The sequence below is a fragment of the Cricetulus griseus genome, chromosome 5 (genome assembly GCF_003668045.3).
Source record: "Cricetulus griseus strain 17A/GY chromosome 5, alternate assembly CriGri-PICRH-1.0, whole genome shotgun sequence".
NCBI classification, from domain to species: domain Eukaryota; kingdom Metazoa; phylum Chordata; class Mammalia; order Rodentia; family Cricetidae; genus Cricetulus; species Cricetulus griseus.
The window spans coordinates 90118058-90142111 of NC_048598.1; the positions used below are offsets into that span (position 1 = coordinate 90118058).

Below are 24054 nucleotides of genomic sequence, written 5' to 3' on the forward strand. Positions count from 1 at the left end.
TTAGATCTCACACTGGCACAGTTCTGCATTTCCGGGGGGGGGGGGATATGCCCCTAGTGACCTGGGAACTTCTTTCTTGCCAGATCCACTTCTTACAGTCCACAGCACCTGTCCCCCCCAAACAAAAACAAACAAACAAGAGCAACAAAACTTATTTATCCCTAACCCCAGACACCAGCTTTTATGTGTGACCTTTAGGGGACACTTATCTCCAAACCTGAGCACATGATAAACTTTGAGGATCATCTTTCAAAGAATGTTATCAGTAAAATAGCCTTTGTTCCGTGTTTTCAAAGCTCTCTTTGTAGCCTTAAGAACCAGCAGGCTAGCCAAACATTCTTATTTTCTTAGCAGTTTACTTTGTGATTGATGTGCTACTTATGAAGATGGATGGCTTTTGGGAACCTTGCAGACATGTATGCTAATACAGAGCTACTTGGGAAAGGACCAGTTTGGGTCCAGTTGGCTCTCCAGATGATGGGGCTTGGTGGACCCTGATTCATCTCTAGCCCTGAGAAATAACCTTGGTCTGGATTGCATGAAAATTGAATGCCAATTTTCTTTAAATTTTTTTTTTTTTTTTGGAGACAGGGTTTCTCTGTGTAGTAGCCTTGGCTGTCCTGGGACCCACTTTGTAGATCAGGCTGGCCTGAAACTCACAGAAATTCATTTTCTGCCTCCCAAGTGCTAGGATTAAAGGCATGAGCCGCTATTTCTTTAACCTGGATGTGTAGATTTCAGTCGCCAAAGTGGGACAGCTCTGTGTTTGGTGCTGTGTGCACGAGAAGGGCAGTGCTCTTTTTCTTTACTGTGCAGTAGGGTAGCCTTGTGTGGAAATTAATTTACATTTATTTGTTATTGTGTGTGTGTGAGAAAGAGAGTGAGTGTGTGCATGAGCACACGTGCGTGTGCTACAGCAGATGTGTGGACGTCAGAGGACAGCTCGTAGTTTTCAGTTCTTTCCTACCATGTGGATTCCTGAGATGGAGTTTGACGTGTCAGTTTTGGTGGCAAGTGCTCTTATTGACTGAGGCATCTCACTGGCCCCATGTCTAGAGGCTTAGCCCTCAAAAATGAAGCTAGCAAGTCCGAGGATTTGAAATTTAGATTTTATTTACTCTTAAATAATTGCAAAAGCATGACTCCTAGCTACCCTGTTGGACAGTGATCATTGAAACCCTGGCTTTACACTTTACATGTGTTTGAGTAAGTCAGTGGAAGGACCCCTCCCCCCCTCACACACACACACACCACCACCACCACCAAATGGCAAGTTCTGGCCTAGTAGGTCCAGGGTGAGGCCTGACATTTGCTCCCAAGCTGCTGTTGTAGCTGTCCAAAGACCAGATGTTCTATAAAGACAAAGTCTGGCATGCTCTTTTCCTGCTGAAGGGCAGCTAACCTGAAAGCCTTGCTGGTAGAAGTTTTGCTTTAGCCCATTTTCTTTTATGAAGACAGGGTAAGAAGAAAGGCACTGTAGCTGGGACCTGCACATAGCTTTAGTATTCATAAACTGTGATTGGGGTTGTGGTGAGGTGTAGGGTTGGCTGTCGTGCACATTGTTTTATAATGAAGAGAAGGTGTATATTTAAAGTTCATTGTATAGGGTTGTAAATGTCATTTATAAATGTCAGCATGTTTATGGCATGAAAGTAGCCATGTTAGTAACCATGTTAGAATGGTTCTCACATAGACAGTGGTTGGGGTTAAATGGGAAAAGCCATGTGCATGACCCATTTCTTCTTCCCCCTCCACATCTTCCAGTTGCTGTGGTTGTGAAGTAAAACACCCGTCTTCTTGGGCCCGTGATCCTAACAGAGGTTGTCAGAATAACAAGCTGGGGTCAGAGCTGGCTTATTGCCACTCCCTGGGTCTCTAGAGAAACATCTGTGTCGTAGGCTGATTGGGGACTGAGGCTGGCTGGTAGAGTTGGGCCTCCGGCTCTTGAGGATTCTTAATGCCCAGCAGGACACAAGTGATAGCATCCTCTTACTGCTATTGCATTTAACATCCTATGTACAGTATTTTATTTGAATAGTTAGCTAAACATTCATTGAGTTTTTGTTTTGTTTTGTTTTTCGAGACAGGGTTTCTCTGTGGCTTTAGAGGCTGTCATGGAACTAAATCTTGTAGACCAGGCTGGTCTCGAACTCACAGAGCTCCTCCTGCCTCTGCCTCTTGAGTGCTGGGACTAAAGGCATGCGCCGCCACCACCTGGCTTCACTGAGTTTTTTTTTATCTACAGCAGTGATCTTTTGTTGTGAGCAGGAATTATACAGAAGTGTATACTATGGTTTCTTCCATGAAGAAGTTTAAATTGGTATGTTACAGGTGCAGACAGAAACATACAGTAACTGTAAACTTTCTAGGTTTAAAAAATGAAACGGAGACAAAACACAAACAAGTCCATCTTGTTACTGGTTAGTGCCAAAGGAGCTGAGGAGCAAGCTTATTGTGGGCCACAGGAGGTGGTCAGAAAAAGATGGGGCCAGATATGAAAAGTGGCCTCCCAGAAGTGATAGGGTTTGCTGGGTCTCAGTGAAGAAGGCTGTCAGTGTTGAGATGAACCTAAACCAGGAGCTGGGTGGGCAGTGAGAAGATGCTTTTAAAGGCTGTGGAGGGGGCACCGGGAGATACTGAAGAGCAGCTGCTCCTAGGAACCAAGCTGTGCTGTTTTTAGGGCCATTTCCTATGTAATGGAGAAATGGGACAGTTGCTTCTCGATTACGTCAATGTGTATCAGCCTCCATACCTGCCTCCTGCAAGTGTTGGTGTCTGAATGGCAATCATGTAACAATCTAAAAGAGAAACAGGTGGTTAATGCTGGCGAGGAGGAAGCTGGATTCTGAAAGAGCAGACCAGGCCTTGTAAATGAGCTGGTTCATTGAGCAGCACCTGGTCACAGTAGCGCTGGTGTGCAGGAGAGCGTTCAGTGCCAGCGAGTGTAGCACCACTGGTCTTCACTGGCCACCTAGATACTTCTTTTTTTTAGAAATATATTTTTTTTAGATTTTTTATTTTTTATGTATACAGTCTTCTGCCTGAGAGGGCATCAGATCTCATTCAAGGTGGTTATGAGCCACCATGTGGTTGCTGGGAATTGAACTCAGGACCTTTGGAAGAACAGTCAGTGCTCTTAACCGCTGAGCCATCTCTCCAGCACCCCCCCCCCCAGCCTAGATATTTCTAATGAGATTTTTGTTATTAGTTTCACAGACACCATACTTTGAGTTGTCAGTTTAGCAAGCAGTGTTTAGTAAAGGCAAACCCAGATCGTTGTGGTGGTGTTGTTATAATCAGATTGGATGCCATGCAGTTACTTGAAAGTTCCCTCTTTATCAAATTGGTCTATTCAGTTTGTTCTAAATAGTCTTCACTATATCTTAGAAATGATAAGATTTTAGATATTTTAAAAATATTCTGTCATTCTGATGTATCAGGAAGTGATGAGTTTAGTACCAGTGAAGCACCTTAGACTTTAGGCAGTCACTAGGAGCTTATGAATACCATACAGAGAAGATAAATGCCAAACCACAATTAGAATGTGGGTGGGAAATGACACCTAAAAACTGAAGTGGGTGTGGTAATCCCAGTGCTGGGAGGCAGAGGTTATCAGAGCAGGAGTTCAAGGCCATTTTCAGCTATAAGCAAGTTCCATGCCAGCCTGGACTATATGATACTCTATTTCCATCTTCTGGCTGCATGATTTGAAAGTTTTCATCCTGCTAGTCCCGTAGCTCATTGTCCTCAAGGGTGTTTATCTCTTTGAAAGTAGAAAGCTACATAATGGATGTCAGTATTAAAACGTTTCCATTCTTGGGCTTTCAGAATAGAGGTTAGCAGACTTTTTCTGTAAAGAGCTGCACAGTAAATCATTTAGTCCTGAGATGCTGTGACTGCTTTTACAGTGGCCCATGTCTTTCACTGCCTATGGTACATAAATAAAGGAATATGGCTGCATTCCAAGAAAACCTCAAGTTAGGCAGCAGGCTTTTGGATTTCAGACCTTAGTTTGCCAACCCCTTAAAAAAAAAAAAAAGAATTACCTGGGCGGTGGTGGTGCAGGCCTTTAATCCTAACATTCCAGGAGTCAGAGGCAGTTGGCTCTCCATGAGTTCGAGGTCAGCCTGGTCTACAGAGCAAGTTCCAGGACAGCCAGCGCTGTTACACAGTGAAACCCTGCTCCCTGTTGTAGCTATGAGCTGTGCCTCTTCACTTCCTGGAGGGAAAAGCCAAAGATGCTTGTCTTTTCTTTCTAATCTTAAACTTCCTGATTTGTTTTAAGTCTCCTATGAAGGTCTAGTGTTCTAATATTCCTATTTTCTTGGCACAGAAAAGAGTCACTTCTGTTCTCCTTCCTCAGGAGACAGATCTGAGCTGGGCAGGGTTAGAATCATTCATTCATTCATTCATTAAATCTGAGGCAAGGTCTTCCTGTAAATTAGTCCAGGACTGTAAACTAGTGCCGCCTAAGTTCCTCCATCCCCAGCCACTCACTCAGGTTCTGGGATCTGTGAGCCAGCATATCTGGTGAAATAGATTTTTTTTTTTTTAAAGCTCATAGATAAAATGATCCCATTTCAGTTTCTCAGAGGACCCAGTCATTCAGTGTTTCTGTTGAGCTCCTGAACATTAGCCTGTCAGCCTCTTGCTTCAGCCACATAGACTCATGTTTACACTTACCTGTGCTGTGTCCTTTGCTGAGAGCACTTCTTCTTACTGTGGGAGGGATTTTACCCTCTAGAGCCAGCCAGTGGTGGCTACACAGCTGTAGGCATAAGTAGAAACTTACCAACTACTTTAGTTTTATTTGATATTTACCATTACAGAACCAGTAAGATGGCCCAGCAAGTCATGCCAAGTGGGCTTGCTGACAAGCCCAACACACGCAGACACACTCACAGACATGTGCACACACACATGTTTACATAGTAAATAACTGCAAAGCAGTTATACATACATTTTAAAAATTAACTATGGGGAAAAAGCTGAAGTTCTACCTCATTACCCAAGGATAAGGTCCATCTTACCGTCTCACCTTTCTCTCAAAAACTGTTAAAACAATAGCTGGCATCATAGCAACAGAGTCAAAACTGCTCCTAATCTCATCAGTCCATCTCACTGTTCTGGGACTTGGTGTTCTTATCTCTACAGTGGAGGGGAGGACACAACCGCCTCCTTAGGATTATGAATAATGGGTGATGTCACACATAGAAGGCACTTGGGGTACAATGCAAGTGTGTGTGTGTGTGTGTGTGTGTGTGTGTGTGTGTGTGTGTGTGTGTGTGTAGGGCCAGAGAACAAGCTTAGTGTTATTCCTCAGGTGCTGCTGAGACAGGGTCTGTCTCTGACCCAGACTTACCAGCAAGCTAGGAAGACTGGTTAGCAAGCCCGAGACATACCTTTCTTCAACTCCCCAGTTCACCATATCCCTTCCTTTTCTAAACAAAACAAACTCATGGGTTCATAGAATTGGCTTCATGTCCTTGTGTTTGCAAGGCAAGCACTTTACTGGCTGTGTGTGTGTGTGTGTGTGTGTGTGTGTGTGATTTTTAAAACTGAACTTGCCTCAGCTGATGGCTGAGGACAGTCTGCTGTTGTGGTGGCATTCCTGTGGTGACAGCAGCTGTCTGTCTAATATTGGGTACCAGGTCCCCTGAGTCTGTTGATGCCCTACACTCTGTTCACTTCTCATTCTGTTGTTCATTCACTTGTGTTTTACAAATCAGCAGTGTTCCAGAATTTCAAGAAAATGATAATTTTCCTCTTCATTTTGAAATTTGATTTTTATTTTATGTGTATGAGTGTTCGCCTGCATGCAGACTCATGTGTGTAGTAGCCTTGGAGGCCAGAAGAGGACATTGGATACCCTGGGACTGGGATGCACAATGTGGGTGCTGGAATTGAACTCAAGTCCTCTGGATGAGCAGTCAGTGCTCGTAACTGCTAGGCCATCTCTCCAGCCCCACATTTTCTTTTATTGTATCATTTAAACTCAGGACCATGACTTACAAAGAATATAAATCCATATAAAGAGTTATATACTCATAGGCAGGAGACCTGGGTTTTATTTTTATTTTACTTATTTATCTTTTTAATGAACCCTGAGACTCATGCTAGGCCTTTGCTCTGCCACAGAAGTACAGCCCCAGCCCAGGGGACACAGCTTTCTAGCTACTAGGTTTGTGTCATTGGCGACTTATCTTCTGTGTTCTACTGCAATTTATTATATCTATTTCCTTTTCGGGGCAAATAGTGTTTGTTGTCACACAAACACAAACACACACATACACACATTCACACACACTCATGCACACACACACACACACACACACACACACACACACACACACACACACACACACACGTGTATGTGCAATATGAGAGGGTATTACTTATTCAATGGGAAATTTTCATTGTGAAGTAATTGTGGTTTCCTGGCTGTAATTGGTTGCTTTATATTAGAAGTGATTCCTGCTTTCTGTTTTCAGCTTCGAGCTCAGAATCAGGTCCTGAAGAAGGGTGTTGTGGATGAGCAGGCCAGTTCTGCTGTTCTAAAGGTATGTAGTGGGAAAGCCAGGGTAGCAAAGGTTGTTCAGTGTTTGGGCAAGTAGCTGGTTTGGGGGATAAAGTCCCAGCTCTGACACTGATTTACTAGGGGTAGGGATGGTAGGAGTGTCTTCTGTGTCTAACTTTCCTCCGAGCTTAGGTAGGTATATTATATGTCTTCTCAGCTAAAAAAATGGAGAAAAGTACTGACTTCATCCAATGCATTTCCTTTCTTTCCTTTCCTTTCCTTTCCTTTCCTTTCCTTTCCTTTCCTTACCTTTCCTTTCCTTTCCTTTCCTTTCCTTTCCTTTCCTTTCTCTTTCTTTCTTTCTTTCCTTCTCTCTCTCTCTCTCTCTCTCTCTCTCTCTCTCTCTCTCTCTTTCTCTCTCTCTCTCCTTCCTTCCTTCCTTCCTTCCTTCCTTCCTCCCTTCCTTTCTTTCTTTTTTTTTTTGTTTTTTTTGAGACAGGGTTTCTCTGTATTGCTTTGGGGGCTGTCCTGGAACTCCCTCTGTAGACCAGGCTGGCCTTGAACTCACAGAGATCTGCCTGCCTTTGCCGCCCCCCCCCCCAAGTGCTGGGATTAAAGGTGTGCACCACCAATGCCCAGCCTTATCTACTTATTCTGTAGTTCAAGGCCTTTTTGGAGTCAGATTCATTGGGATGAATGCAGCTTTGTGTCTGCCATCTCCAGGCCACATTCTGAGGGGACTGGCCATGTTTGTATTCGCATCTCCATGCTCAGCACAGGGCCCTAAGAGATGAATTAGGATTCGTGAATCACTAGGTCCATTTATTCTTGCCATTAGTTTGCCACCTTGTAGTGATAGCCTGTGTTGACATGCACACTGCTTGAACAGTCTGTTTTACCACCAGCACCTTTGTGAACCAAAGCATAATGGGCTGAGAAAGGATTTGTCTCTGCCCCATTCTATCTGGTAGATAATAAATGGCGGCTTGTGATATTTTTGACTGGAGAGATTAATTGTAAGATATGGATTACTTTTCTGAAACCCTTGAAGACATGATCACCGACTGTCCCAATGTTTAAAACCTAGTGCTGAGGCAGTGTCTCCCCAATGGTCTGCTCTGTTTGGCTGCTTCCGATGCTGGTCTTGTGGATAACTCTGTGGCATTAGGAATGTATGGACGTCATGGTGCTGGGAACATTTAGTTCTTTCTTTGAGCTCTTCACCACATGCCAGACATTGTTCTGAGCACATACTACACCCATTATCTTATTTCCAGCAATTCAGAAGGGATCGATAGTGTTATCACCCTGCTGCAGAAGCTGGGCTGTAGATAGCAGTTAGTCCACGGTGCTTTCAAAGCTGATGATTGGTTAGCACACTTGGAGCATCATGCAACTAGTGGTAACTCATGGCAACAGTGTAAAGAAACTGCTCTGCATCTTGTTCATTCTCAGGTCTTTGCAATTACAGTACAGTGTTGCGGTACACTGTAATTACAGTACAGTGAATGTTAGGGTGTCCGTTGATTGATTTAATTGGATTTTCCCCTTAGTGCTTTGGATTGGACTTTCTTTAATTTAAGGTTTTATGATAATTTACACTTGAGCTGGACCTTTGACCTTCAGGTAAAAACGAAGGGCATACTGAATATATAGTAAGGAAGAAAAAGGATTCTTTTACTAAGCAAGGCACATGGTTGGGGCTCTCTAGCTGTCTTTGCCATGCAGAGTACCCCGACAGCACACATAGCAGCCATGTCTTTTAGGTTGCTGCTTCAATACAGTTAGAGTATCTGTTTGTTAGTTTCACTGCTTAGTCTTATAATTCTTTGTTTCAGGGAAATTAATCAATTTATTTAAATAGACGGTAGACTCTGACTGCTTTTGTTGGTTATCAGGAAACACAAAATTGTAAGCAAAATGTAGTTAAATTAGCGTATTTTAAATATAGGGTGAAACTATGTTTCTAACTTCCTATTTCTTTTCCCTTTATAAATAATAGAGCATTGTCAGCAGATAGGATGTTATTGATACCGTAGGGCTGGAGTCTATTTTTGCGGGTTTTAAAGTGAACTGATGTGGACCAGAGCGTGAAGGCCTCTTGTGCTGTGTTAATGTTGGTTTCAGAACCTAACAGGTGACAGAGTTAGGTGGAAGGAAGTATGTTGGGAAGACATGGAGCTGGGCATATAGCTCTACACTTGTGTATGCATTCTTGAAAGCCAGGTTAAGTTCTGTCCCCAGCATGATGCAAAGAAAGAGAGAACTTACAGAGAAAGGGACATAAACAGATTCCTGCCCTTCCTGATCACTGAGGGTATCATTCATAAGTCTGTAGTTCCCTTAACATATCCAGGTTTATAAATTTGTAGTCCCTGGCCTGTCTGCTGGCTGTCACAGACTTAACACACTTGCAGGCATTTTGCTTTAAGTTGCTGACAGTCTTTTATTTCAATATATATATTCTATTTTATTTGTGAATATACTGGTTTGGCTGGAAGATATTTTTGTGCAAAATAGTTAAAACGTATCTGAAATAATAAACATATATAACATATTCAGTCCCTGAAGCAAGGGGGTTTGATTTTATGTTGGTGGAATAAGGACTTAAAGCCAAACAGAATGTGAGGAACTGTTTTGCTTTGATGTAGGAACAACTGAAAATGAAGGACCAGTCGTTGAGGAAACTACAACAGGAAATGGACAGTCTGACATTTCGAAATCTGCAGCTTGCCAAGAGGGTGGAACTCCTTCAAGATGAGCTAGCGCTGAGTGAGTCTCGAGGCAAGAAAAATAAGGTAAGTTCAGTACAGGCCCCTGTGTGGTCTGTGGAGAGGCACCAACTGACTTCGGCAGCAAAGCTGCTCCAGGCTCTCAGTGCTGAGTCCAGAAGGGAGATGTTTGTTATTAATATATCCACATAGGGCCATTTTCCTGTTTTGTTTATGAGACAAGACCTCTTCGTGTAACTCAGGCTAGCCTGAAATCATCAATTCTGTCATTTTAGCCTCCTGATGCTGGAATGACAGGCATGAACCACCATGACCAGTCCAGGGGCATTTCCATAGGAAAGTCAGTTCTTAAAAATTTATGAGCAGCAAATGTGCGTAATTGAGTTAGTAGCTGAGAAAGATCAATGGGATGTCTCATATTGCTCAAAATTGATGTCTTTGTTACTCTGATTCCTGCTAGCCAAAGGTAAGGCAAGTAAACCAGGTGGTGAGTGACTAACTGAACTGTGGTGGCTCGAGCAGGTAGCAGCTGGAACCTCTGAGATGAAGTGTTGCCTTTGTGGTTTTACTTGAGAGGCAAATTTCTGTGCTTAAAAGCATAAGAAGGGCTGTTGGGCTGAGTATTGAATCTTGTGTGTATACAGACCCGTATTCTGCAAAATGTGCTAGCAGGCTGTGTTGAAAGGAAGAAGCAGACGAGGACCCTGAAGAAGGGTGTGTAGGGGAAAGAACACTGGCTCTAGAGTTAAGCTTGGTTTGAATCTCAGCCTGCCATTTGTAACTCTATGGCTTTGGCAAAGTTGTTAATCTTTTAGCCTCAGGTTATCCAACTGTAAAGTGGATATGAGAATTAAAAGCGATCCTGTGAAGTATAGTACCATGTGATATGTGATCTGTTTAGAAGAGGGCCTACCAGGTAATATTAGAGTCACTAATATTCCAGATGATCTCTGGGAGGAGATAGACTTCAAACATGACTATCAGGTGTCTTTGTTGTTTTATTTTTATGAGTTGTCGTGGGGGGGCGGGGTCTTACTCTGTAGCCCAGGCTGCCCTGGTATTAAATGTGTAGGTCAGGCCAGCCCAGCCTCAGATGTATAGCAGTCCTCCTGCCCCAGCTTCCAAAGTACTGGGATTACAGGTGTGAGACGCCATGCCTAGCTAACATACCAGATTAATTATTTAGCAGAGGTGTTCAAGACTCGTGAATTAGTCTTAGTTGAAGCTTCCAAGTTTGGAACACAGAGGACCACCAATAAGTCATCCCATAGGGTGCCTTATGTACTTTCTGTATTCCCAATGTGATGGATATTTAGTGTCTTTGTTTTTTTTATATAGCTCTAATTTTCAAAGGGTCTTCTCACAGCCAATTTGTACTGTGTCAGCAGGTGAGCTCATTTGAAGTGATGAGTGAGATACTGGAAAGGCTGAGATTGGTAGTTGATGTCTAACACAGTGCCATTGTTAAACTGCTCCTCAGATAGTCTCAGTTCTGTGTGTCACACAGAAACAAGTATTCTTTCTCAGATCTTCTTAGTGGAAAAGTTAATACTAACAAGAAAGAAAATTTTCATAAACACAGTTTTTTTCTTGTGTGCATAATAGCTTTATTTTTTAACATGGTTAGGTTTTTATTTGCATAGAAATTTATGTGGACTCTTACATGGACATGTGTTTATGAATGCTGCTACAGGACTTAATAGAACTTATTAAAGGAATGTAATAACTAAGACTCTAACATAGTCTCCCAGACTGAAAGATCAGGTTGAGACGAAGGTTCCTGCTGTTCTGTCTTCCAGCAACTCCTGAATTCCTATGCAAAAAATGATGAACCCATTTATTTTTTTTTTCTCTGTCTCTCTTTTAAACTATCTTGCCTTTGCAGTCTTTGTGATTCCAGTTTGGGTCCCATAGGCGAAGTTAAGTGGTGAACTGTGTGCCTTTCACAGGGCAGTTTAAGAAGAGCGAGCACACTGAAGACAAAGCCTCTAAGGCCTTAGGTGCTGTGTGCCTTAGCATGTTTCTCTAAAGGATCGGAGTTGTATGGACATAACTTGTTCTTTCCCTCAGAAAAGCGGAGAGTCTGCTTCTCAGCTGAGTCAAGAGCAGAAGAGTGTGTTTGATGAAGATCTGCAAAAGAAAATCGAGGAGAATGAACGGCTGCATATACAGGTGACAAAAAACTGAATTACTGAACATGGGTCTTGGGGGCTGGCAAGATGACTCAGTGGGTAAAGGGACTTGTTGTCAATCCTGAGTTCACTCCCTGGGCTCCACATAGTGGAAGGAGAGAACCAGCTCCCACAAGCTGTCCCTCTCTGACTACCACATGCCTGCTGTCTTGTGCCCACACACAATAAATAAATTAACGTTCAAAGAAATGAATCTTGGCACTGGAGAGATGGCTCTGTGGTAGAGTGTTTGCTGCTCTTCTAGATGACCTAGGTTCAGTTCCTACCACCTGTTTTATATCTCAAAAATGCCTGTAACTCCAGTTCTAGGGGATCCCTTTTCTGGACCCCTGAGGGCATTGTATGCATGTGGTACAGGTATATAACATGCATACAAACAAAACCAAAACAAAACTCACACACATAAAATACATAAATATTTAAAAAAAGAATGGGTCTTTGTAGGTGGAAGTTTCTGTCCCACCAGCAGCTCCCAAATAAACACTCAGAGGCTTAATATTAATGATAAGTGCTTGGCCAATAGCTCAGGCTTGTTACTAGCTAACTCTTACATTTAAATCAACCCATATTTCTTATCTATGCTTCGCCACATGGCTTGGTACCTTTTCTCAGTATGGCATGCCCACCTTGCTTCTCCCCGCTGCCTTTCTACCCAGCATTCTCAGTTTGGTGCCACCGCTTAATATTCTGTCCAGCTATTGGCCAGTCAGTTTCTTTATTAATCCACTCACAGCAACATATATGCACACGGTGTAAAGGAATATTCCACTGGTCTTATAATCTCAGGTGTGGAAAAATTAATGCAAATAGTTACTTTGTTGTCTGCAAGGATTTTTTTTTTAAAAAAGGGAAAGGATTTCTTTTTTTTTTAAAGATTTTATTTATTTATTTATTTATTTATTTATTTATTATGTATACAACATTCTGCTTCCATGTATATCTGCACACCAGAAGAGGGCACCAGATCTCATAATGGATGGCTGTGAGCCACCATGTGGTTGCCGGGAATTGAACTCAGGACCTCTGGAATAACAGTCAGTGCTCTTAACCTCTGGGCCATCTTTCCAGCCTGTCTGCATGGATTTTTAATGTTTTCTATATCCTTTAAGTATGTAATGTGACTATGATCTATCTGTTCATTTCTTCAACCTCATACCTGGCTTGATGTGAATATGTACAGTCTTCAGATTAGAAATGTACTAGGCGCCAGTCCCTTTACCTAGAGTTGATGAGATGGATTTCTTTCATGATCTATGATGTATAGGGTGTTGCTTGTTTTTTTGTTTTTTTGTTTTTTTTGTATTTTTGAGGCAGCTTTTCTTGTAGCTTAGTGCTAGCCTTGAACTTCCTATGTTGCTGCTGATGTTTTTGGAATGTTAGTCCCCCGCTTCTACCTATGAAGTGCTGGCATTACTGGTGGGCATCACTGTGTCCAGCTGTGAAAGTGTTAGTGACCACAGATGGCTCAGTGCATAAAGGTACTTTTCGCCAAGCCCGACAACCCAAGTTCAATCCCTGGGACCATAAACTGACTCATGTCTTGTGACTTCCATACGTGCTCACACACACACACACACACACACACACACACACACACACACACACACACAAGTAACTAGAAAAAGAAAAGTTTTGAACAACTTGATCTCAGTGCATTTTATATCTAAATGCTTATAACTGGTAATTAGTATCAGACTCATTAAGGAAGAAAACTTTGTATGTTTTAGGAGCAGCACCTCAGTGGAATTGTCACACATTTAAGCTATTTCCCCATCTATAAAGGAAGAATAAGAAAGTGCCACTGCTGTTCCCTGTGGGAATTAAGTGCCTTGGTGCCTGTAGCTCACCTCCCATTGGCCACATGTTGGCCTCACGTCATGGGGTCAGTGGTCGCTGCTGTTCTCACTGTGTGATCGGGATCTTTCCCTTTCAGTTTTTCGAAGCTGACGAGCATCACAAGCATGTAGAGGCCGAGTTGAGGAGTCGTCTGGCTGCTCTGGAAACTGAAGCTGCTCAGCACCAAGCTGTGATTGATGGTCTGACCCGGAAGTACATGGAGACCATTGAGAAACTACAGAACGACAAGGCTAAGCTCGAAGTAAGCTCTGCTGCCCATGGAGGCATGTTAATAGCTAGGTCAGATTCCTGTAAGTTCTGGGGTGCTGTGTGGGGACTCAGCCAGAAGCTGAACTGTCAGCTTTTCTTTTCTTTTCCCCCCAAAATTCAGGTAAAATCTCAGACTCTAGAAAAGGAGGCCAAGGAGTGTCGACTTCGAACAGAAGAATGGTATGTGGAAGCGTGAATTCCAAGGGGCCCTGAGGTCAGAATAATAAAAGCCGAAGCCTCTGTTTTACTCCTTTTTTTTTTTATCCAGGCTGAGCTGAGGAGACTGGAGTAGGTCACTGCCAGGGTCCTTTTCCAGTCAGGGTGGCCACAGCATCTTGACAGAGTGGTCTCTGTCCTGCCCCAGCGTAGGTCTGGGAGACCCTGCTCTCGGCTCCTGGACTGTGACTGTGTTTCTGACTCTCCTGAGACAGGGACTGCCTAAATGTCCAACAGGAAACATGACTAAACTTTCTTATGGTACATTCTGAATAAATCTAATTGAGAGATGTCTAAACCTTAGAGTATTACATAGCAATGTGCCAAAGCCATTCATAGTCTTTAGTTTTTTTTGAGACAGGGTTTCTCTGTATTGCTGGAACTTGCTCTGTAGACCAGGTTGGCCTGGAACTCAGAGAGATCTACCTGCCTCTGCCTCCTAAGTGCTGGGATCAAAGGTGTGCGCCACCACTGCCTGTGGCCAGTCATAGTCTTAATGTTTTGGTTTTTGGTATTTACCATAATACTTAGGTTTCATTGCACTGGTAGAAATACACACGTGGTTTAGATGGTACCAGTACTAATAATTTAGTTTAGCCAAAATAGAAATTATCATCTTTTGAACTCAAGTAAAAAATAATCTGATATAATACTTAAAAAATTATAGATAATAAATAGGAAATTTATGATTATCTTGGGGAAGTAAAGTCATGTTGTGTAAGAAAATAGCACTATAGTAGATTCCCCAGGTGTCTCCTGGGCTTTGGGGAATGGGGCTGGTTCCTTTCTTAACGTTATCTTTGAACAACTCTCAGCGGCATGTTCCAGATGTCGGCACAGCTCTCTGAAAGCCTGCTGCCAGCTGTTGGGAAAACAAGCAGTTGACAATTAACTAATTGGTAATAATGTAGTTTTGTGGGTTCTTTTTTCTTTCAGTCAATTACAGTTAAAGAATCTTCATGAAGATTTGTCAGGTAGATTAGAGGAATCCTTATCAATCATCAACGAAAAAGTACCTTTTAATGACACAAGTAGGTATTCCATAAACGTAAGTTTTCTGTTATTTGTATCTTGGAATTTCTCTGTGGTAGCTGCTTAAGTAAGATAATTTCTAATCTCCGCAAAAAAAAAAAAAAATAAAAACAAAACACAAAAAAACAAAAAAAAACCAACAACAAATTGGCCGGGTGGAAGGCCCTGCCTGGCCCTCTTGATCAGGTCTGGCTCTTGTGTCTTAGGGACATTTTAAATGACCTCCCACGTGTTCCATAGCCAGTCTTCTCAGGAGTCATCCAGTACATTCTTTTAGCTGCACTTCTAGTATCACAGGCCAAACCAACCTGCCTATGAAGTGGCGGGATGTTTGCATAAGAGAATTTGCTCAGTGGGGTTGGGGTGGGTACGTGTGTCCACAGTGGGACGTGTCCTTTCTGCCTGTTAGCTTCTGCTCCTTCCATCGACAGGAAGCTGTTGGGAAGTCTAGCTTCTGTTTCCTTCTGGGGATGGCCTGGTGGCTCACACATCCAAGAGTAACAAAAGGAACTTAAACAGTATCCTAAAACAGCACTCTCACGTGCAGTAGATGCTTAATCTGTAGGTAAGAATTAAATGAAACCCTTGAAAGCAAAGAAAATATTTATTGGGGAGGCCAGTGAAATGGCTAAGTGGGTGAAGGAGCTTGCTGCCAAACGTGACAACCTGAATTCAGTCCTCAGAACTCCCAAAAGTTGTCCTTTGACCTCCATCTACTGTGGCATTCAGGTGCCTGCTCTAGCAAATAAATTAGTTTTTAAAAATAAAAAAAAATTGTTTTAGAGAAAATATATTTGGAATTTGAAGCCTACAGTCAGGTTAATACACAGTTCCTTTTTCTACAGCTACATTTGAAATTCATTTTTCAGTTCCCTTAAACTTTTCTTAGAAAAGCCTGGGGTGGGGTTGAAAGAGAAGAGAAAACAGCACCTCGATCACATCTAAAATAAGCACAGGTGGGGCTGGAACGTTTGCTCAGCTGTTGGGAGCATGGAGCGCTGTCCAGAGGACCTGGTCTCTATTTCCAGCACACACATAGGAGCTCCTAACTGTCTGTAATTCCAGTTGGGGGGGGGGGCGCGTGTCTGGTGCTGTGGCCATGCCTGTGATGCACAGGCATGCAGACTGTCTCTTTTTGTAACTGTAATTGTTCTAAACTATTACAGGAAATAGGGAGTGGGTTTCTGAGAAGGAGATGGGGTTAACTCTGAGGCTGAGTATTTAACATAACTCAGGAGAGATACATACTGACCCCTGGATGAGCACTATGAGGGAGTGGCAGAAACAAGGGGTACACAGCGTGAGAAGTGAGGCCTAGGCAGAGCTCTTTGGTGAGCTCTCCATTGCAGTGATGGGCCGTGATAAAGAGAAGTCCGGGAAACAGAGTGAGGATTTGCATGAAGTGAGTTTCTACGGGGTGATGCTGGGTATTGCTGATATCACGTGGGGAGGTCAGAGAGGAGGACTTCGGGAAAAGTAGCCGAACCTGCTGACTGGATTTTGTGACTTGAGAGGACTAGTAATTTTTGATGGAAGTGTTTTTATGCCCACCAGATTGCTAGCACAAGGACTTGGGGGCACATGGGGAACTGATAAAGTGATGTTGTTTATCTAGCCAGTGGAATTCAAGAAATGGGTGACGGCAGAGCGTCGGTTATGGAATAGGTAGAGAAGGGAGGGGCTAATATGGTGGTGCATGCCTATTATACCAGCATGGGGGAGGCTGGGATGAGGAGAGTGCAGGTCAGAGACCAGCCTGGGATGCATAGCAAGACCCTGTCTCCAAAAAGGAAAAAAAGAAGAAGCGGAGGAGGAGGGGACATGCCAGGTCTCTGAGATAGTCAGGAGCTGCTGCTACCGAGCCCAGGGAGAGGATTAGCTGAGCTATGGGCTTCAGCCTCTCAGGTGGCATTGGGGAGTATACGAACATGACCACGGATTGCAGATAGGGCTCAGCAGTTAAGAGCACACACTTCTCCTGTATCAGACACAAGTTTAATTCCCAGCATCCATAGCAGGCAAACAGTAGTTCTGGGGAATCTGATTTCTTCCTTTAGCCTTGGGCACCTGTACATGTGTGGTATGCACAGTAACACACACACACACACACACACACACACACACACACACACACACACACAGAGAGAGAGAGAGAGAGAGAGAGAGAGAGAGAGAGAGAGAGAGGGAGAGTCTTTTTTTTAAAGAACACTTTGCTCTTGGCCCTGGTCCTAGCATACAACAGGGGAAGAGATGAGGAATGGTCTTCGGGACATAAGATGGAAAGGTTTGGAATAAATGCCCTGTAAGGCATAAGAGGGCACAGCAGTGAAACCCTAAATTGGTCTCCTACTGGAATTGAACTCCCCACTGAAGTTGTGTGGAATACATCTCTACAGACATTGCTCTGGTTTTGTTAACAAAGAGCATTGCTGATGTGATAGACCAGCTTTGGGGGGGACAAGAAACCAGTCTCCAAGGCAACTGATAGAAGGCAGAGGTGCGGAGGGACAGGGCAAGCTGGGACCACAGCGAGTGACAGCGTTGGAGATAGCACTGGTGAGAAGGCACAGGGACTTTCAGAATGGCTTGTGACTGAGTGGTGAGAAGACATGATGGTCTTTAAAATGACAAAAGCAGTGCATGCCTGGTGTTAGGCAGCATCTGAGGCAGATTACAGCCCGAGTGTGAGGACTGAGGAAGACCTTGGACCCAACCAGGAAAGAAAGTATTGAGGGACAGGGATCAGCAGCAGCACACAGTGAAATACAGTCCCATCAAGGAAATGGTACTTAGGAGGATTAATGTGTCAGTCCGGGCAGGGTTATTGTAGAAGAGAGACTGATGACAGCTAGAACATCACCAGTCTTTGTAAGGAACCTTGAGAGGCCCCAAAGTATTTCTTTGAAGTGGGAATCCAGGGTAGTTTCTTTGTTTCTTTTAATTCTGAAATTAAACAAAGAAACAATTACTGCTTGCCTGAGAAACCACAGATTCCCTGTGTTTTCCAACCTCCTGTGCTGTGACTGGTGTCGGGCACTCTGAATTCTCATGGGAAGCTGATTTTGAGTTGTTCCTCTTCTGAAGACTGAGATGGCTCTAATGGGCATCACTTTTGTTCTGTAGAGTACCATCTATACAATGCTCTCAACGTTCCACTGCACAACAGGAGACATCAGGTAAGGGTTGGAGCCAGTGTGTTCTCAGGCTCGGCCTTGCTACACTGTCCCTCCAAGTGAAGTTAGGTGGCTTGGGTCTCTGTTTGAGGTGCAAGGCCACTGCTTTGCTGATTCTTTTCTTTATTCTGTATGAATTGCTTTTATTGAATTCATGCTCTACTGATTTTTTACATTTTTACATTTTTATTTACTGTTTTTTTTTTTTTTTTTTGAGACAGGATTTCTCTGTATTGCTTTGGAGGTTGTCCTGGAACTCGATCTGTAGACCAGGCTGGCCTCAAACTCACAGAGATCCGTCTGCCTCTGCCTCCTGAGTGCTGGGATTAAAGGCGTTTGCTACCAACACCCTGCCTTTATTTACTTTTTACATTTACTTATTTACTTGTGTGTGTGGGGTGCTCACATGTGGAGGCCCAAGGGTGACTAGTGGGAGTCTATTTCCTCTTTCCACTACATGGGTCCTATGTATTGAACCATAATCCTCATCGGGGGAGGTAACATTGGTGGCAAGCACCTTTACCCAATACTACTACTGATTATTTTATTTTTTTTTGAGACAGGGTCTCACTGTGTAGCCCTGCTGTCTTGGAACTCACTGTGTAGACCAGGCTGGCTTCAAACTCACAGAGATCCCCTGCCTCTGCCTCCCGAGTGCTGGGATTAAAGGCATGAGCCACCATATCCGGCAGTGCTTCTGATTTTTGATATTTTTCTCATTTTATTACATTAGAACTGAATTATGGGATGCTTTACTGTTTGAACCAGGCTTTTGTGTTAGGGTAGTAGGCTTTGCACTCAAACAGCGGAGGCCAAGTAGAGGAGACGTATTTGCCAAAGCCAGTGGCTTCCTAGTGTACTCTGACTGGAGGACACTGAGATTTGAGCGGGAGCAAATGGTGTAGGCTGAAGAGAGTTCTCACTAGGATTCAAGTGCTTTAAAGCAATTACTTGATAGTTGATGATATGTCCTTTGCATTTTGAAGCTGAAGATGCGGGATATAGCTGGGCAGGCCCTGGCTTTTGTTCAGGATCTCGTACCGGCTCTTCTGAACTTTCACACCTATACAGAGCAGAGGATCCAGATTTTTCCTGTTGATTCTGCCATAGATGCTATATCACCTTTGAATCAGAAGGTGAGTACTCACGATGTCTTTTGTGGTCAAGGAGAGATGGTGAGAGCAGATAGGGAATTCTGTTCAGCCTACTTCTCTGTATTGGCCAAGTATGGTGGGAAGAAATAGCAAGTCATGGTCTTCACAAAACAGCGTGGCAAATACGGGGTGTTAAGAACATAGAGCTAGGGGAATTATCAGAAGACCTCAGAGTGAGCAGGTCATGATTGAATGAGTGAGAGAGAGAGCGCAAAAGTGAGCAGTGCAGACAGCCACCGGCATGGTTGGTAAGTGTAGAGTCAGCGGGGAGGGGGATGCCTTGTGAAGAATCTTCGAAGATTCTCTGTGGTTTTGGAGCCTTGACTGCACGAGATTTGAATGTAGGAAGAGGGATTGTGATTGTTTGTTTGTTTATCTGCACTCCCAGAAGGAAGTATGTGAGTAGAAACGGTTAGCAGGAAAGCATGATGGGTGGGGCAGAGCTCGGGGAATGATGGAGAGGGAGTGCGCAGTGAACTTGTCCCTGGACACAAGGGGTGCGGTGAAAGTTGGGAGAGCAAAGTGGCTTTTTCTGAGGCCTTTGAGACCAGCAAAGGTAGAGACCTTCCTGTTAGTTACAAGATTGAGGCCTCTGCAGCTTTAGACAGCAGTTGGCAGAATAGAAGTTTCTGGTTTATTGCCGGGAGCGCTAATTTGCCAGCATGTTTCTGTCTTGTCTGTAGTTGCTGCGAATGTGTCAATGGGCCAAATGGCCAGCGCAGTCTGCCTCCTCTTTCCTTCTGTTGAGTCCAGTGAGTAACGGCAGAGCCAGTTGAGTGTGGCAGTTTTTCAGGGTCTGTGGGGCTTAACTGAGGAGAGAAGAGGTTTGCAAGTTACTCTCCAGTCCCTTTGCCTTCTTTTGTCCAAAAGATTTTTGCCTCCCTACCAGGTAATTACCAGGTAATTCTAAAAAGGGTTTAAGGACACCTGAAAAGTTTTATTTTATTATTATTGTTTTGATTTTTTGAGACAGGGTTTCTCTGATTAACAGCCCTGACTGTCCTGGAACTAGATCTGTAGACCTCAAACTCACAGAGATCCATCTGCCTCTGCCCCCCGAGTGCTGGGATTAAAGGTGTGCACCACCACCACCCTTCACAAAATTTTATTTAACTGTAAAGCTAAAATGATAATGAGTATATTAATTTTGTATGGCTGTACAATAAGCTGCCTGGGACTTAATAGTTTAAAAGAGCAGATATTGGCTGTTTGCTGGTTTCTGTGGTCAGGGATTCAGGGACTAGCTACCAAGGGAGTTTGCAGCTCTTGGAATCTCATAGGCTTACTCGCCCTGCGATCACACTGGGGCTGCATTCCTCTGAAGGCCTCACCGGCTGAGCGATGCACTTCTGAGGTGGCTCACATGCCTGGTATGTTAGCGCTGGCTGCTGCCTAGGTGCCTGCTCCTCATGTGCTCGTCTCTTTAGGGCGTTGTTCTCGTGACATGACACATAATGTCCCTTAAAGAGCTTGGCTCAACTGACGTGGAAGTCATGGTCTCTTGGGACACTTGGCTAGTCCCATTTGTCATGCCTGTTGTGTTATTGGTCACACAGGCTAACCCCAGAACAATATAAGTGGGTAGCATTCAAAGGCAAGAATGCATGGACGTCACTGAGGTTAACTTGGAGGCTACCTTACATACAAGGGAAGTTAAGGGGATCTTGCTACGGATGTGTCTTCTGAGAATTTGATAATGTGACCTGTGGTCAGCCATGCTTTTCTACTTAGTCTGACTCTTCCTACTTTTTTTTTTTTTTTTTTTTTTTTTTTTTTTGGTGCATAGTGTAGTATTTCTAGGGGTTGGATATAGTCATGTCTGCAGATATCCCAAGTACCTAGTAGGTAGCAAATACTGGAGTTGGACTTCTTGGGACACATTCTAGCTGTGTCCCCTTGGGAGGATTATTTAATCCCTCTACTTTGAATTGGAGAGGGGCCTGCCCTTGTCACCAATACGCACAGGTAATATAAGAAGTACCAGAGTGCCTGGCATGTAGTGCACACTTGGCAGAAGCTAGCCGTTGCCATTCTTGTGCCTCAGCAATGCTTGCTTTTCATCCACTTTAGTGACTGCACCAATCTATTGAGCCCCATAAAAATAACTTTAGTCATTTTAATTTGTCCAGAGCACCTCATTATTGTGAAGAATTTGTGTATTTTCAGTATTTCATCTTTCGTGCTTTGGCCTGTGGAAGTCTCTCTTGAGTTTTCTACTAAGTCTGTAATATTGAAGGTTTGGAAACCTTTAAAAAACCTTTAAAAAACCTAAAAGATGGCCAGAATGTGTAAACTGTTTCTAGACTCTTAAAGTGGCTGGGAAGTCATTCTTTACAGATGTGGGCAGTAGAGCCCAGAGTGCTTGGGCTGTGCAGGGCAGCATGACTATGTAGTTTCCATGGGGGTCACCTGCCTTTGTAGAAGACAAGACAGTACGCGTCTATGTGCAGAAGTTCAAACTTGAGTCATTATGAGATAACTAGATGGCTGAGGCGTTTCATAACTGCATCTTACCCCTTTGCTTCTAAATTGTCTCGAATACAGTAGGACCCAATATAATAGGACACCTCCCCGGGTCTTGGGGGATCACAGCCTCACACAGGCCAAGCACACACTGTACCACCTGGCTACAGCCACAGTCCCTGACTCTGTTTGCATACTATGCCATCAGTGATGACGTTCCTGGCATTTGTTATCCTTAAACAGTGTACACAGTAAACAAGAAGCTGCCTGGTGGGCTTGTTTTGAAAACTGAGGTGATAATATAAAAATAATACAAAGTCCCTGCAGAGAAGCTGGTGCCTTCGTGGTGCTGTGCTGGCTGGCCGTCTCCCTATTTTCTCAGCGGCCTGGCTATTCATTGTGTCACCTCTCTCTGCTTTCTTGACTTGGATTGGGATGGGGACCCACCCAGGAATTTTATCTGGGGCTTTAGAAGGGATTTCCAGAAACGTGTTCAGAAGAATGTTCAGTGTAAAGTCAGTGAGTCCCCCTCCTGAGTGCTCACGCTCACTTTGCATGGAATTAATTCAAACACTTCTCCTCCTCCCATCCAGTTCTCCCAGTACCTTCATGAAAATGCGTCCTACGTCCGCCCCCTAGAGGAAGGGATGCTGCATTTATTCGAGAGTATTACCGAGGATACTGTCACTGTCCTGGTAACTAATTTCCCTCCTTGTTTCACACTTCGGGAAACGGGTTCTCGTTCTTGTTGCCCGATAGCGCTTTTAACCATGGAATTATCTTTTTATCCAGGAGACAACTGTGAAATTGAAAATGTTTTCAGATCACTTAACTTCCTACATCTGCTTCCTTAGGAAGATCCTCCCTTACCAGTTAAAAAGGTATTCATTCCCTGGAGGCCAGGGGGCTTGGGGAGCTTCGGGTAGGGCCTGACCTGTTCTGGAGCTAATCAAACAGTAACTGGGCGAGGTGTCTGTCTGGACTTTGTGCTGCCGGCTGAGAATATCAGTCAGTTGTGATTTCAGTAGCCCTCTCTACTATGCATCAGTGTTTTCAATAATTGGCAATGGCACATTTTTTGGAAGAAATATCTTTTTTATTCCTTTGTTATTAATGTCTATATGGGAGTTAGAATATTTAAGAATATTTAACTTCTACACTTGAACCTTTTTTTTTTTTTTTTGGTTTTTCGAGACAGGGTTCCTCTGTGGCATTGGAGGCTGTCCTGGAACTAGCTCTTGTAGACCAGGCTGGTCTCGAACTCACAAAGATCCTCCCTAGTGCTGGGACTAAAGGTGTGCACCACCAACACCTGGCTTTACATTTGAATCTTAATCCTTGGGTATCTTAGAATGATACTTTTTTTTTATTATTGGAGACTTATTTAAATTATAAAACAGAATTTTTGTCTGCTCTGGATCTTCTAGGCTATGTCACTCCGAAGCCTCTAACATTTCACCTTAAATATGCAGCATTACTATTTTTACCTTAACTTGCTTGGGAGTTTTAATACTGTTTATTTTGAGACAAGATCTCACTATGTAGTTTGGCTGGCCTGGAGCCTGCTATGTAAACCAGGCCGACCTTGAATTTAAAGAGATCCACCTGCCTCTTGAGTACTGGCATTAAAGGGGTGCACATCTGGTTTTTAATGATTTTATTTTAAAGCATTTGCTAAATCCTTTCTCCTAGTGGCTCCTTATTGAGATATCTAGTTGCCCCACCTTTTTCCAAATAGCCACTTTGAGCAGCTGGCCTGCTTGGTAGAGTAATGGGAGCAGGTTGAGTAGAGCAGTCTTAATAAGCGAGGAGACCTGGGGATGGAAGGGAATAGAGGAAACCCTGTTTTCTATGTTGACTTTTAGGGTTTGTTCTCTTTTTTTGGGGGGTGGGGGAAGAGTTTGGCTAGCACAGGCTCACCTGAAGCTCACCGTCCTGCCTCAGCCTTTTGCTGGTGGGATTGCAGGCTAGAACCTTTCTACGTGATTGCTATAATTGTTAAATAAACACTATTATAGAGTCCTCATTTTTTAAAATTTATAGTTAAGGTACCCACTTAAAGTTGAAAGTAATAAAGTGTATTTTGTGATAATATATTAAGTGTTTATTTTTAAAAGTTGAGCCTATAGTAGCAGCAATACCAGTTTTTGTTTAATTAATCCTCTTTAGGAATTCAGTCAAATGGAATGTCTTCTATAAATAATTTTAGGATTTCCCCTGGCAAAGGTTCTGTGTGTATGACTGAACTACCCAACTCACGTAGAGCGGAAGAAAGGCAAGGCAGATCTCAGCCTCTGCGTCTGCTGTGCAGAGCCAGCTGGCCCTTCCTCACATCTTTTCTTGGGATTACATTGTCTTCTTACCAGTTTTCATCCAAATCCACGGGAAATGGGACAATTTTGCTTTTGTGTCTTGGAACTATTTGACTTTAGAAGTCTTATGAGAAGTCATGGTGAGAAACTGAGTGAG

The 24054-nt window shown here is 43.5% G+C and overlaps 1 protein-coding gene across 1 annotated transcript in view; it reads left to right on the forward strand.

Moving 5' to 3' along the window:
• Positions 1–24054, forward strand: part of Ppp1r21 (protein phosphatase 1 regulatory subunit 21) — a 61141-nt gene that overhangs the window by 3963 nt on the left and 33124 nt on the right. Inside the window, exons 2-11 of the mRNA XM_027418002.2 lie at positions 6492–6560; positions 9169–9315; positions 11320–11421; positions 13375–13539; positions 13669–13727; positions 14700–14794; positions 17919–17971; positions 18955–19104; positions 22179–22280; positions 22378–22466. Of these exons, the coding sequence (XP_027273803.1) occupies positions 6492–6560; positions 9169–9315; positions 11320–11421; positions 13375–13539; positions 13669–13727; positions 14700–14794; positions 17919–17971; positions 18955–19104; positions 22179–22280; positions 22378–22466 (1031 nt within the window). The remainder of the gene's footprint in view (positions 1–6491; positions 6561–9168; positions 9316–11319; positions 11422–13374; positions 13540–13668; positions 13728–14699; positions 14795–17918; positions 17972–18954; positions 19105–22178; positions 22281–22377; positions 22467–24054) is intronic.